Below are 14,438 nucleotides of genomic sequence, written 5' to 3'. Positions count from 1 at the left end.
GTAATAAAGTGTTTTTTCTACTGCCAAGTTTAAAAAAATTACACATTCAAAATAGGGGCGGCACGGCGAACGAGTGGTTAGCGCGCAGACCTCACAGCTAGGAGATCAGGGTTCAATTCCACCCTCTGCCATCTCTGTGTGGAGTTTGCATGTTCTCCCCGTGCATGAGGTTTCCTCCCACATTCCAAAAAGGTTAATTGGTGACTCTAAATTGTCCATAGGTATGAATGTGAGTGTGAATGGTTGTTTGTCTATATGTGCCCTGTGATTAGCTGGTGACCAGTCCAGGGTGTACCCCGCCTCTCGCCCAAAGACAGCTGGGATAGGCTCCAGCAGACCCCCGCGACCCTTGTGAGGAAAAGTGGTAGAAAATGAATGAATGAACATTCAAAATGATAATTAATGCAATATAATTTACTTTAAGAACTTATTAAAAAAATAGACATTTTAAAATTTTAACATTTACTCCAAATATGGCCATATGTGAAATTGAATTCATGAGCTGAAGTCTTTGAGTGCACTTGTAAGACGTTTCATTTTCTCCTCCGTGATTCTCTTGTTAGCTTCCGTCTCCAGCAGCAGTTGACGCATCTCCTCCTCCACTTCAAACACCTGAGGTAAACAACACAAACACAAAAGCAGTCAAACCCTATAATGGATATTCATTCATCCATTCATTTTCCTCGTAAGAAAAAGCGTTAGTCCTTGGGCGAGAGGCGGGGTACACCCTGGACTGGTGGCCAGCCAATCACAGGGCACATATAGACAAACAACCATTCACACTCACATTCATACCTATGGACAATTTGGAGTCGCTAATTAACCTAGCATGTTTTTGGAATGTGGGAGGAAACCGGAGTACCCGGAAAAAACCCACGCATGCACGGGGAGAACATGCAAACTCCACACAGAGATGGCCGAGGGTGGAATAATGGATATATCGATTTATATTCTTTCTCTTGTCTCCTTTTTAATTGTCAATTGCACAACATAACTTAGTCGCTCCTAACAAAGGGTGGAAGTGCCCCACTTCTAACACAGAAGGTTACCTTCCGATTGGCTGCTTCTACCCGGCTGTGCTTATCATTGGCCAGCTGAAGCAGCTCGGCTTGATGGGCGGCCTGCAGAGACTCCAGCTGCAGTTGAAAGGCGTCGTCCATGCAGCGTAGCTTCTCCGTCGCGGCTCTGTGGGATGACGCGATCGTGAAACATGATGTGTCACCAGACCCATCCGCAACCCCGCTTGCCAACGGACCTGTGCGCTTCCGTCACTTTGTCTCTCTCTTCCAGGAGCGAGCGCTCCTTGACGTCAAAGTTGTCCTTCATGCGCTTCACTTGGCTCTCCAGCTGAGTCAGGAGGTCAGCCTTCTCCTGCCACTTTTGACTGGCCTCGCTAAATAAAACCAAGAGAGGAGAACACTGCTGCTGAACAAAACAGCCTCACATGTGCGTTTGTCTACCTGGCCTGCAAAAATGTACCTGTGAACTCGTTGCACCTCCTCCATCTCTACCTCCTTGTCGTCCAACTGCTGCATCAGCTCCTCCTTGCGTAGGCTGAGGTGCTCCACGCGTTCTCTCATATCCGAAAGCCGAGACGCTTCCTCCTGGAGCTGCAGCTGGAACGTCTTCTGGGCCTGAGCTTCCTCCTCGCGCAGATTGCGGATCAGCTCCTCACGCTCCTGCAGGGTCTGGAGAGCACGGAATGATGGCCCGTTGACCAGGTTTTGTACTCATATTAGCTTCACTTCCTGTACCTCTTTGAGCTTGCGGATGGTTTCCGTTTGATCCTCCATGATTTTGCCTTTGATTCTGAGGGCGTCACTGTCCCTCTCAGTCTGCTTCTTCTGCGCCTCCAGCTCGGCGCCCAGCGCCTCTACCCTGGCCTCTAGGCGGCCACGGTCCTGAGCTAGGGATGCTCCTGGTAAACATGTTGGAAAGACTCAGTAATGACATGCAGCAAATCTATTGTTATTGCACATGTTTACATTCCATCTCCATGCACGCCTGCTAGATGGACAGGACAAGAAAGGCAGTACAAACTAAAGAGATGCATGCAAATGTGTGCCGGGCCCCAATCGTGGCGTCCTCCCACCTTGCTGAGCGAGCTCTTGTCCCCAAAGCTTTCTCTCTGCCCTGAGGCCTTCCATGACAGACTCCTGCGCCGTGAGCTGAGACGTCAGCCGCGCCTTCTCTTTCTTCAGCATCTCCACCTGAAGGCCCAGGTGACGGTCCTGATCCAGCTCAGCTTCCAGAGCGTGAGCGTGCCTCTGTCAGAAAGACATACGCAGTATTAAAAAAAAAAAAAGCCATTACCCGTTCGAAAATCAAATCAACTTTATTTGTAGAGCACTTTTCCTGCAAAGACATGCAACACAAAGTGCTTTACAGAATTAAAAACAATTACCACACCCGGGCCCCCCCCCCCCGACTCTAACAGACGGGCGGACCCCCACATCAAAAGGAGAGGAACGCCCAGCCGGCCGGGTCGAAGGGACCCAAGGATGATGTGGATGACCCCCCCCCTGAGGAAATACTGGAGTTAAAAGCTAAAAACTAAGAGCATAAAATAGGACTAAAGAGATAAAAAATATGAGTTAAAAGCCTGATTAAAAAGGTGTGTCTTTAATCTTTTTTAAAAAAATATCAACAGTCTCCACAGTCCTGAGGTTCTCCGGCAGGGTGGGGGCCATAGTGGCTAAATGCTGCCTCACCGTGGGTTTTTGGTATTGTTACAAGGCCAGTGCCGGAGGACCGCAGGGTCCGCGGGGGTTGATATGGTAAAAGCAGATCAGATAAATAAGAAGGTGCAACGCCGTTAAGACATTTAAAAACCAGTAAGAGAATCTTAAAATGGATCCTGAAGCGGGACGGGGAACCAATGTAGCGACTTTAAAACTGGTTGTAATGTGCTCCCGCCCTCTGGTCCTCGTCAGCACGCGTGCGGCTGAGTTCTGTAATAATTGGAGATTTAAAATACTTTTTTTTTTGGGAAGACCAGAGAGCAGGGCATTACAGTAATCTAAGCCAGTGATTTTCAACCACTGTGCCGCGAGCACACTAGTGTACCTTGAGAAACCGTCAGGTGTGCCGTGAGGAATTATCCAATATCACTTTTTATAGTTAACATTGATTAATCATCATTTGCAAATATTATGTCAATAGCCATGAATATATGGACCCAAATATTCCAATTGCATTTGGTATATTTGAACAGGGATGGAATATTGGAATATTCCTTTAACCAATCCGATTGAGGTATCTTGTACCCGCTCAAACGGAAAGTTGTCAGGGTGCGTTCTTCTTCGTGGTGTTTTTCTTCTTCTGTTGTTTATTGGCGGTTGGCAAGCAGCTTTTGTGTGCTTTAGCGCCATCTGTGGAACAGAATCTAAACCCTTTTATACTTTATTCACAAGTGCAGTTTTATTAAAAAAGAAAATATATATCTATATAAAACATGTCCCGAGTTTAATTATAAAATATTAGCAAGATTGAATTTGATCTTTTCCTGTTTAAATTTATCCCGGGTGCGTTCTTTCAGCGCATGCTCAGATATGATGTAAACACGCAGATCCAGACGTTCTTCAGTTTTAAAAATGGAGGCCAGCAATCGGCACTGGACTAAGCAAAGTTTGTTTTTGATTCAAACAAAATTCCAAGACCAGACAGACGAAAAACTGGCAATACGGAGTTATTCCAACAAGTGAAAGAACAACTCGGGGAAGCTAGTATCACGTGATGTTGATGTTTACGTTTTACTGGGCATGCCCTATTGACTATTCTGGTTGATTTTCACGGCGCATGTAGACAAGAGATTGGAATATTCCTTTATATGGATACCATTGTTTTTCCCGAAAAGTCATTTGGAAAGAGAAAAACTGGTCATGTAAAAACGTGGCTACTGTGGAGTGTCTGTGGTGTAAAGACTGGCATAGCAATGTAATATTGGTCGTGTGGCAACACCTAGCTTGTTCCTCCGATAGACTTATTGATACACGTGTGAGGTCATGGTGACATTTTGTAACATTTTTGGTTAGTGGTGTGCCACAAGATTTTTCCAATGTAAAAAAAACGTGCCGTGGCTCAAAAAAGGTTGAAAATCACTGATCTAAGCGACAGGAAATAAAAGCATGCATTAGCACCTCCGTACTGGCCTGAGAGAGAGTTCTGTTCGCTACCTTCAGCTCCGTTACGGTGTCCCTCTTGGCTTTGACGAGCTCTGAAATGCGGCTCTTCTGCTCTTTGACCACGGCTGTGAGATCCTGCACCAGGGAGGCAGATTTCTTCTCCTTCAGCTGCGAGTCAGCCAGCGTCACTCTGAGCTCCGAGAGCTCTGCGCTCATTTGATCACACGCCTTCTTCACCTGCAAGAACGCTGGATGAGTCATCCAGGATGACAGTATGGCGTGGGGAGGGGGGGTCATGTGTACGGCAGACCTCAGTGAAGCGCGCAGCCTCGATGGTCAGCGCCATGCGGAATTCATTCTCCAGGGCTGCGTACGCGAGCTTGCCTTCCTCCAGCGTCTCCTTCAGCTGCGACTCCCTCTGATTGTGCGTTTGGATCTGGGACGCCACTTCTTTCGCCACCGCTGCCAGGAAGTCGGCCCCGCCCGGCTGGAGCCGCATCTCCAGCTGCTTCCTGTGGACAGAACATCAACATGACTGACATATCCTGTAATGCCTGCTAAAACTAGGAGACTCGGCTGAGTAGAGTTGGGAAGCCCAAGTTATATTGAAATCATATCATTTATTATATGCAGTATACCCTGTGATTGGCTGGTGACCAGTTCAGGGTCTACCCTGACACTCACCCAAAGTCAGCTGGGATTGGCTCCAGCATACCCCCGCGTCCCTAGTGAGGATTAAGCAGCATAAAAGATGGATATGCCTTATAATAATAAAACAATAATGGAATATATAGTAATAATATATATATAATATTCATTAATTTTCTACCGCTTTTTCCTCACAAGGATTGCGAGGGGTGCTGGAGCCTATCCTAGCTGTCTTGGGACGAGAGGCGGGGTACACCCCGAACTGGTGGCCAGCCAATCGCAGGGCACATATAGACAAACAACCATTCACACTCACATTCATACCTATGGACAATTTGGAGTCGCTAATTGACCTAGCATGTTTTTTTGTTTTTTTTTTGGGAATGTGGGAGGAAATCGGAGTACCCGGAGAAAACCCACGCATGCACGGGGAGAACATGCAAACTCCACACAGAGATGGCCGGGGGTAGGATTGAACCCTGGTTCAATTCTAGGGCGGCACGGTTGTCGAGTGGTTAGCGTGCAGACCTCACAGCTAGGAGACCAGGGTTCAAATCCACCCTCGTTTTCTCCGGGTACTCCGGTTTCCTCCCACATTCCAAAAACATGCTAGGTTAATTGGTGATTGTCCATAGGTATGAATGTGAGTGTGAATGGTTGTTTGTCTATATGTGCCCTGTGATTGGTTGGCGACCAGTCCAGGGTGTACCCCGCCTCTCGCCCAAAGACAGCTGGGATAGGCTCCAGCAAGGAAAAGCGGTAGAAAATGAATGAATGAATAATATAAAATATATAGACATACAGTAGTCCCTCGTTTATCGCAGTTAATTGGTTCCAGACCTGACTGTGATGAGTGAATTTGCATGAGGTAGGATTCCTATTTTCATAATTAAGAAAACATATTTACTGACTTCTAAATATGGTTGTAACATCATTAGAGCCCTCAAGACATAAAATAACAGCCCTATAGTCGCTTTTACTGTCCTTTTGTGGTTACTCTTCAGAACCTGTTGGCCACATATCCACACAAACACAAAGACGACAAAGAAAAGGAACCCCCGAGGAGTACCTGTGCTCTTGTTCTCTGTTTGCCAGCAGTTCCTGCAGCTGCTGCACTTTTTCCCTGTGCTGGCACACGTTGGCTCTCTGGATGTTTAACTCCTGCTTCAGGGCCGCCGCCTTGTTCTCCAGCTCCTGGTGGCGCTTCAACTGAAAGGAGTGACGGGAAGAGGGCAGCGAATCTGAACCATGTGTTGCTGGAACACCATGAGAAGGCAACGAACGACCGCATGAACCTCAGCGCTCATCTAGTTGGAAGCCCGGTCCAAAATGTCTCACCTCTTGAGCCCGCCGTGCCTCTCCCTGGGAGATGATCTCCTCCAGTCTGCGCAGTGAATTCCTTTGCTGCTCCTCGCCGCCGCGGGCCTGTTGCAGCTGCTGCGTCAGAGACCCACACCTGCCCTGCAGCTCCTCCACACGTGTCTGGAGCTCACAGCGTCCCGATCGCTCCTTCAGCAACAAGTCTTTCAGCCTGGATGAAGATGCGGTATGTTCATGCATGGTGACCTTCTGCAGTGACATATGCATCTAATTGCCATCATAATACAGATTGATCTCCCAGCCAGATGGAATCACTCCTTCATTCATTTTCTACCGCTTTTTCCTCACGAGGGTTGCGGGGGTGCTGGAGCCTATCCCAGCTGTCTTGGGTCGAGAGGCGGGGTACACCCCGGACTGGTCGCCAGCCAATCACAGGGCACATATAGACAAACAACCATTCACACTCACATTCATACCTATGGACAATTTGGAGTCGCTAATTAACCTAGCATGTTTTTGGAATGTGGGAGGAAACCGGAGTACCCGGAGAAAACCCACGCATGCACGGGGAGAACATGCAAACACAGAGATGGCCGAGAGTGGAATTGAACCCTGGTCTCCTAGCTGCGAGGTCTGCACGCTAACCACTAGACCGCCGTGCCGCCCATGGTGCAGGTTAATGCTCTTTATTCAGAGCCATTTTTATTAGCACAGACAAGTTGCTATGTGATGAATTTAGTGCTGTTGGTAGTGACGACATCATAACTGTCACTGTACACTGGTATATTTACACATTTACACATTTGGCACCTAGACCTCACAGCTAGGAGACCCGAGTTCAATTCCACCCTCGGTCATCTCTGTGTGGAGTTTGCATGTTCTCCCCGTGCATGCGTGGGTTTTCTCCTGGTACTCCGGTTTCCTCCCACATTCCAAAAAACATGCTAGGTTAATTAGCGACTCCAAATTGTCCATAGGTATGAATGTGAGTATGAATGGTTGTTTGTCTATATGTGCCCTGTGATTGGCTGGCCACCAGTCCAGGGTGTACCCCGCCTCTCGCCCGAAGACAGCTGGGATAGGCTCCAGCACCGCCCGCGACCCTCGTGAGGAAAAGCGGTAGAAAATGAATATGATTATATTTTTAGGCTGCACGGCGTTCGAATGGTTAGTGTGCAGGCCTCACAGCTAGAAGACACGAGTTCAATTCCACCCTTGGCCACCTCTGTGTGGAGTTTGCATGTTCTCCCCGTGCATGCGTGGGTTTTCACATTCCAAAAACATGACTCCAAATTGTCCATAGGTATGAATGTGAGTGTGAATGGTTGTTTGTCTATATGTGCCCTGTGATTGGCTGGCCACCAGTCCAGGGTGTACACCGCCTCTAGCCCGAAGACAGCTGGGATAGGCTCCAGCACCTTTGTGACCCTCGTGAGGAAAAGCGGTAGAAAATGAATGAATGAATGAATGAATATTGAGGTCATAGTGTGATAGATTGGAGCCATGAAAGTGGGGTGGCAAAGGGAGGAGTGTACACGGGAGTGTGCAAGGGTGCAGATTTTACATGGGAGTGTGCAGGGTATACCTGTCTGTGGTGTGCATGGCCAAACTCTGCAGGTCTTTCTCCTCACCGGCTTTGGTCTTCAGGCACTTCAGTTCCTCTGTGAGCTTGACGACAGCCTGCTCTGCCTTCCAGCGCCTCTCCCTCTCCTGGTCGCGCTCCTCCACTATAGCCTGAGTAAACAGCAGATGAAATGAGAGTCACAAAGAAGAAAAAGAAGGTTTCCATGCCACCATTGATCTTTCATCCCCCACCACTGTGTACCCTGTAGGTTTCCTCCTCACTGAACTTGGATTTCACGTCGCTTGAAGCTCTCGGCGGCACCCTCCTTGTTAGCCCCGACGCCACTGTGCCTGCTTTGCTCGTGGAAAGGGACCTCCTGGGCCTGACAGCGGACTTTGAACTCTTCTGCTTGAGATTCTCCTGATCGCTGCAAAGACACCAGCAGCAGGTAAGCAACCTTGATGTTGTTTTGCCCCCAAAAAGTCCAAAAAGCAGGACCCTCGTCCTTGGTGAGGTAATCTAACTTGGAATTGAGTAGTTATTAGCTTTTTGATGAAGTAAGATGAGGGAGTTGACCCAAGTGACACGATCGTTACTCACAGGAGGACGTCCTCTCTTGTCTCGGAAGGAAATTAATTCCTCTACCTGATGATATTGAGTGAACTGGGCTAAATGAGGTGGAAATATGCAGAAATAAATCCCTACCAGACAGGGGGGAAAAGATCATTAATCGCCTCCAAAAAAAAAGAAATCACCTGTCTGATCTCCTTGTCGTTGCACTTTTACGATATTTTGGGATCCCAGTGCGGCGCCCGCAGTTTTCCTTGGCACTGTCGCAATCACTCTCCGATGTGTGGTCTGCATCCTTCCCAGCTTTCCGTAGTTTTTTGCTAGGGAGATCTGACTTGTGCCTTGCAGAAGCCTGAGTTAAATAAGGAAATATAATCATTCATTCATTTTCTACTGCTTTTCCTCACGAGGGTCGCTGGAGCCTATCCCAGCTGTCGTCAGATTAAAAAATATAATGATTCAGTTAGAATACAATTTTACCACATGTAGTTTTCCTTATTATGACTAATACTTGTCTGTGCTGAAAGGAAAAGTATATTTTTTTGGAATTTTGTCCATCATCACAATGTGAGACATGAACACGCATGTCTCTACGTGCATTCTGAGCTGCCTCTTTTGATCCGTTTTAATATCTTTAGAAGGCACAGAACAGAGAGAGATAATTTTTCCATCATTTTTAGTAAGTCATAAATGGATAATTGGATCTATTATTTTGTATACAGTATCGTAAAAAAATATCTTGTAGCCTTAATAAAGCAAGGAACTACATTTGGTTACTTAGGTCTGAATGGAGAAGTCGTGTTTGAAACGGAGCACCTGCAGAATGAGGCGGGACACCTGCTGCTCCAGTTTCTTCACCCGTTCTTCGTTAAGTGCTCCATCATTAGCGACGATGCGGACGTGCTGGGCGAGCTGTCTGTGGAGCGGAGCCGCTGGAACCTCCAGAGCTGCACTGATGCCCGGTGTGGCCAGAGGAGCGTCCTACGGAGGAACAAATGAATAAAAAAAAAAAACATCATCTACACATGTAGAGGTCGTTGAAATCACCGCGTCTGACGAGAAGAGGAGGTCCATGTAGTTCTCCAGCCCAGGAATGTCACACAGACTGTCAGCCTGTGAGGGGCATAGATTCCCCTGCCAGTCCAGGCCATCCAGAGCCAACACTTGAGGAAGCGACTGCATGATCATCTCCCGATATCCTGCACAAAAACAAGCCAAAGCATCAAAAGATGACTTGCATCATCAAAAACAAGGACCAGTTTGAAGATACGGTGTTAAGAATAATGTTTTTTAAGACCTTTTTTTCATTCATCGTCATGAGAGGTGTAATTCACATGTGAAGCACCAGATGGCCCTGTCTGTATGTATGTTGTTGGCTGAGATGTTCCACTGTTTACTCAGTGTGGGCTGACCGATCCAAATAACAATATTATTGATGCCAGATTAGTACAGTAAATTCCGTTTTTCTTGTCCAATTTGGCGATTCCGACTATTCCACATGTTGAAAAAAAAACGGAAAAAACGACACACTAACCCCTTACGTTTTTTTGTCAAAAATCAGCGCCCTCAAAACACTGGCATTCTCTGCCATTTTTTGATACTTCTTAGGCCCCTTTTGAGTGTGTATGAGGTTTCCCCTGTTTTTTTTACCATAAAAGTACATTAGAAGCAAGTTGAAAAAAACAGAAAAAAACGACATATGTTTTTTTTTGTCAAAAATCAGCGCCCTCAAACACTGGCATTTTCTGCCATTTTTGGATGCTTCTTAGGCCCCTTTTGAGTGTGTGTGATGTTTCCACTCTTTTTTTCAACCAGAAAAGTGCATGAGAAGAAAGTTGAAAAAATCCCAGAAAAAAACGACATTTTGTCAAAAATCAGCTCCCTCAAACACCGCCATTTTATGCCATTTTTGGGTGGTTCCTGGGCCCCTGTTGAGTTTATCGTCAAAAATCAGCTCCCTCAAACACCGCCATTTTATGCCGTTTTTGGGTGCTTCTTAGGCCCCCTTTGAGTGTGTGTGATGTTTCCACTCTATTTTTTCGACCATAAAAGTACATTAGAAGCAAGTTGAAAAAAAAAACGGAAAAAAACGACATACTAACCCCTTACGTTTTTTTGTCAAAAATCAGCACCCTCAAACACTGGCATTTTCTGCCGTTTTTGGGTGCTTCTAGGGCCCCTGTTGAGTGTGTGAGAAGTTTCCCCTGTTTTTTTTTTTTTTACCATAAAAGTACATTAGAAGCAAGTTGAAAAAAAAACCAGAAAAAAACGACATACTAACCCCTTACGTTTTTTTGTCAAAAATCAGCGCCTTCAAACACTGGCATTTTCTGCCATTTTCGGATGCTTCTTAGGCCCCTTTTGAGTGTGTGTGATGTTTCCACTCTATTTTTTCGACCATAAAAGTACATTAGAAGCAAGTTGAAAAAAAAAAACAGAAAAAAACGACACACTAACCCCTTACGTTTTTTTGTCAAAAATCAGCGCCCTCAAACACACTGCCATTTTCGGATGCTTCTTAGGCCCCTTTTGAGTGTGTGTGATGTTTCCACTCTATTTTTTCGACCATAAAAGTACATTAGAAGCAGGTTGAAAAAAAAACCCAGAAAAAAACGACACACTAACCCCTTACGTTTTTTTGTCAAAAATCAGCACCCTCAAACACTGGCATTTTCTGCCATTTTTGGATGCTTCTTAGGCCCCTTTTGAGTGTGTGTGATGTTTCCACTCTATTTTTTCAACCAGAAAAGTGCATGAGAAGAAAGTTGAAAAAAACAGAAAAAAACGACATATGTTTTTTTGTCAAAAATCAGCGCCCTCAAACACTGGCATTTTCTGCCATTTTCGGATGCTTCTTAGGCCCCTTTAGAGTGTGTGTGATGTTTCCACTCTATTTTTTCGACCATAAAAGTACATTAGAAGCAAGTTGAAAAAAAAAACAGAAAAAAACGACACACTAACCCCTTACGTTTTTTTGTCAAAAATCAGCGCCCTCAAACACTGCCATTTTCTGCCATTTTTGGGTGCTTCCTAGGCCCCTGTTGAGCGTGTGTGGTGTTTCCACTGTTGTGGACGTACAGCAGCAGGCATGAATCATCTTATTCGTAATGACAGTCAGTGCCTCACCTGCTGACCGACACAGCGGGTTATCTTTGCCGTCTCGGCTCAAAAGGAGCTCTCTTAGACCTTGCAATCCCAGCAGGCACTGCAGGAGGTGGTCGATGCTGCCCAGGTGGTTGCTGTGGAGACTGAGGTACTTCAGCTTGCTTCCCGGGCCGTGAAGATGCAACAAACCTGGTGAACACGTACAGTATGAGCCGACACAACCCAATGTGTCACATTGCTCCTTTAAAAGCTTCTATTCAACTCACCGGCAAGGTCATTAATCTGATTGAAGGATAAATCCAATCGGGTTAAACTGACAAGTCCGTCCAGTCCTGCGATGGCGAGGAAAAGCTGTTAAAACACAGACTTACTGGACAACGCAACGGGGCGGCTCACCCTCGGCCCTGCTTATTGTGTTGCAGGATAAATTCAAAGTTCGCAAGGATGTGAGAGCGCTGAGACCCTCCATCTTGGAGATGCAGTTGGAGGAAAGGTCCAAGTGTCTCAGGTGCCATGCCGAGGTCAGGCCCTCGATCCTCGGGATCTTGTTGCAGTGCAGGATGAGGGACGTTGCAGAGGGATGAAAGGGAACCGTAAGCAAACTACAGGACAAGAGGAGACCCCTTCGTCAAAAACGCAATCGTCAAACAAGCACAAAACACAATAGCTAGCTGGGAGTAATAGCGTTAACAATAATAATCATCATTTTCCAGTCATGTGTAATCTAATGAATTACTATTTTAAGTGTTACAACGATGCTAAATGCGGCACTTTATTAACCCTCCTCTTGTGTTTTTTAATTTTAATGCATAAAAAGAATCACATAACATTTGTTTATTGCATCAAGGCTTTTTGACTTTGTCAGAAAACTCTATTTCAACAAAATAAAACCCAAAAAATAATTTTTACTACATTTTAAAATGGTCTGGTTGAAATTATGACCACTGTATTGATAGGGTCGGTTTCGACCCGGTTATAATAATATGACTATAAAGCAATATTTTGAGCCAAAACTGAAATCATAAGTGTACAATTAGCCAACACAATGACAACCAGCTCCTCTTCTCATCATGTATACTTCAGGGGATTCTCATTTTGACCGCTTTTCCAATATACCGGCAGAAAAACAAAGTCCAGACGTGTGAGGTGAATTCACTCATTTGATTGGCTGATTTCACATTTACAATTTGGATCATGGAAAGAATGGCAAGAAGTCCAGTGAACCAAGATCTGGACCTGTTCTGCTTTTTGATTTCAGTTGATACTAAAGTTCTGTAACTGAAAACAATAACTTTTTCTACCTTTTCTTGACATTAATATATATGGGTCAAAATTCACCCCAACACCATAGATGTTTCTTTCGTGATTAATACTAAAATGAGAAAATAAATAAAACTAATTGATTTAAGAGATATGTTCTATAGCTCTCAGTAATAGCCAGGTAACAAAATAATTCAATTTATCAATATGATTCTTTTGAGGTTCATTTTACCATTTTTGGAAATTGAAATCGAGGAGTATAGTGACAAAAAAAAGGCCTACATGCCCTCACCAAAAGTATTAAAACCAATATTTTCATGGATGAGAAAGCCTAAGAAGGTAACCAAGACATGAGAAGCAAATTTGATGGTAACTTATTGTTTTTTGCTTGTTTTTTTTCCTGACTTTAATCTCGTAAAAAAAAAATTGTGTACAAGAATCAAGTCGTGAATTTCCGAGAAATAATTTGGAAATTTACAAGAAAAAAAGTAGCACATTTATGAACATAAAGTCGTACATTTACAAAAAAATCTGATAATAAATGTGAAAATATACAAAACAAGCATACATTTAGGAGAATTTTTTTCTACATGAACATAAAAAAAGACAAAATATTACATGTTATACTGTGATATAGAAATCTATGACTTTGTTTGACTTTTTCTTGTAAGTGTACAACTTTGTTTTGTACGTGAACAACATTATTCTTGTGAATTTACAACTTTTTTTTTCTGAGAAGCAAATTTGATGGTAACTTATTGTTTTTAGTGTATTTTATAGCTGATTTAATACATGGGTCAAAACCGACCCGTTAACATAAGAAATGATACCAGAAATCTAACACAAGAGGAAGGTTAAGCAGTACTACACAGGAAGCAAAATAACTAGTCAACAAGAAAAAAAACACTGCCCCCTAGGGTTCTGGTAGAGAATGGCTGGGTTTCAACCATCAAAATCATCACATAGTATGTTTGTGTATTGGAAAAGCTAGCTAGCTTAGCTAGCACTTCCATGTCTTGGCCATTGTTCCAAGTGTCTACATTTCATATTTCCCAGTTCCAACAATGATTTAACTTTGATTTTGGCCTCAATTGTGTTTTTTTTTAGTAATAGCGTTTATAGCGACGTGACGTCACACGAAACGCGACAATCGCACGTCACGAGCTCAACCCTCCGCCTAATCGCGGTGGCTCGTGTCACAACAATGCTAAATCCCAAGTAACGCAATTAATACTCTCCCTGGTAATTAATTAATATCTATGAAGGACTAATTCCTATATTGTGACTTATTACTTTCTTAAAAGTAGCTTCCCATCATTGGAATTCAAGACTTACCTTGAAATATTCTTGTCAATGAGACTTATTTCCTTTTCTCCCATAACTTGAACTGACTGTGATTCCGAGACAAAGACAAACTGCAGCAAACTTCAAGCTAGCAGCTGCTTTAATAGCAGGCGGTTTTGGGGGGGGGGAGTTGAAAAAACAATACTCACAATACGGTCGAGAACTCAAACGAAGGGTCTAAACAACCAATTATATGGTCTGTAACAATTTAACGAATTGAATGTAACGATTTAATCCCCTAAGAGTCGTCTCCAAGTTGGATGTTTTGTCGAGCTTGTTCAGCGTTGAACTAGCCGCTTCTGACATTCGCACTTCCGGCTTACGTGACGTCACGGTGAGGCACTTCCTGGATGGGTCACCGGCTCCGCCCACTAAGGTCAACTCCTATTACTTCTGTTTACTTTGGTTTCGTATGGTACGCTATGCTTTATTTCATTCAGTTAAATTACGGTACATCACGTGGTTCCTTTAGTTCCTTTATTTAAACTTAAATTATTATTAAA

General features: G+C 44.4%; 1 protein-coding gene across 1 annotated transcript; it reads right to left on the bottom strand.

Annotated features, from left to right (window-relative positions):
* Positions 1-447: 447 nt before the first annotated feature.
* On the bottom strand, positions 448-14,225 carry lrrcc1 (leucine rich repeat and coiled-coil centrosomal protein 1). Its single transcript, XM_058069139.2, has 19 exons — positions 13,927-14,225; positions 11,728-11,933; positions 11,598-11,663; positions 11,353-11,520; positions 9,274-9,425; positions 9,043-9,207; positions 8,412-8,578; positions 7,918-8,083; positions 7,678-7,826; positions 6,111-6,303; positions 5,842-5,981; positions 4,435-4,636; positions 4,176-4,361; positions 2,093-2,267; positions 1,755-1,918; positions 1,480-1,688; positions 1,256-1,393; positions 1,050-1,185; positions 448-612 (listed from the first exon to the last, which is right to left on the bottom strand). Exons 1-19 carry the CDS (start codon positions 13,968-13,970, stop codon positions 496-498), a joined length of 2,943 nt encoding a protein of 980 aa, XP_057925122.2. The 5' UTR covers positions 13,971-14,225; the 3' UTR covers positions 448-495.
* Positions 14,226-14,438: the final 213 nt, after the last annotated feature.

Source organism: Doryrhamphus excisus, linkage group LG6 (assembly GCF_037039965.1).
Source record: "Doryrhamphus excisus strain RoL-2023G ecotype Guam linkage group LG6, RoL_Dexc_Guam_v1.1, whole genome shotgun sequence".
Taxonomy (NCBI): Eukaryota; Metazoa; Chordata; class Actinopteri; order Syngnathiformes; family Syngnathidae; genus Doryrhamphus; species Doryrhamphus excisus.
Note: the sequence above shows the minus strand (reverse complement) of the source record. Positions and strands in the feature narration are given on the sequence as shown.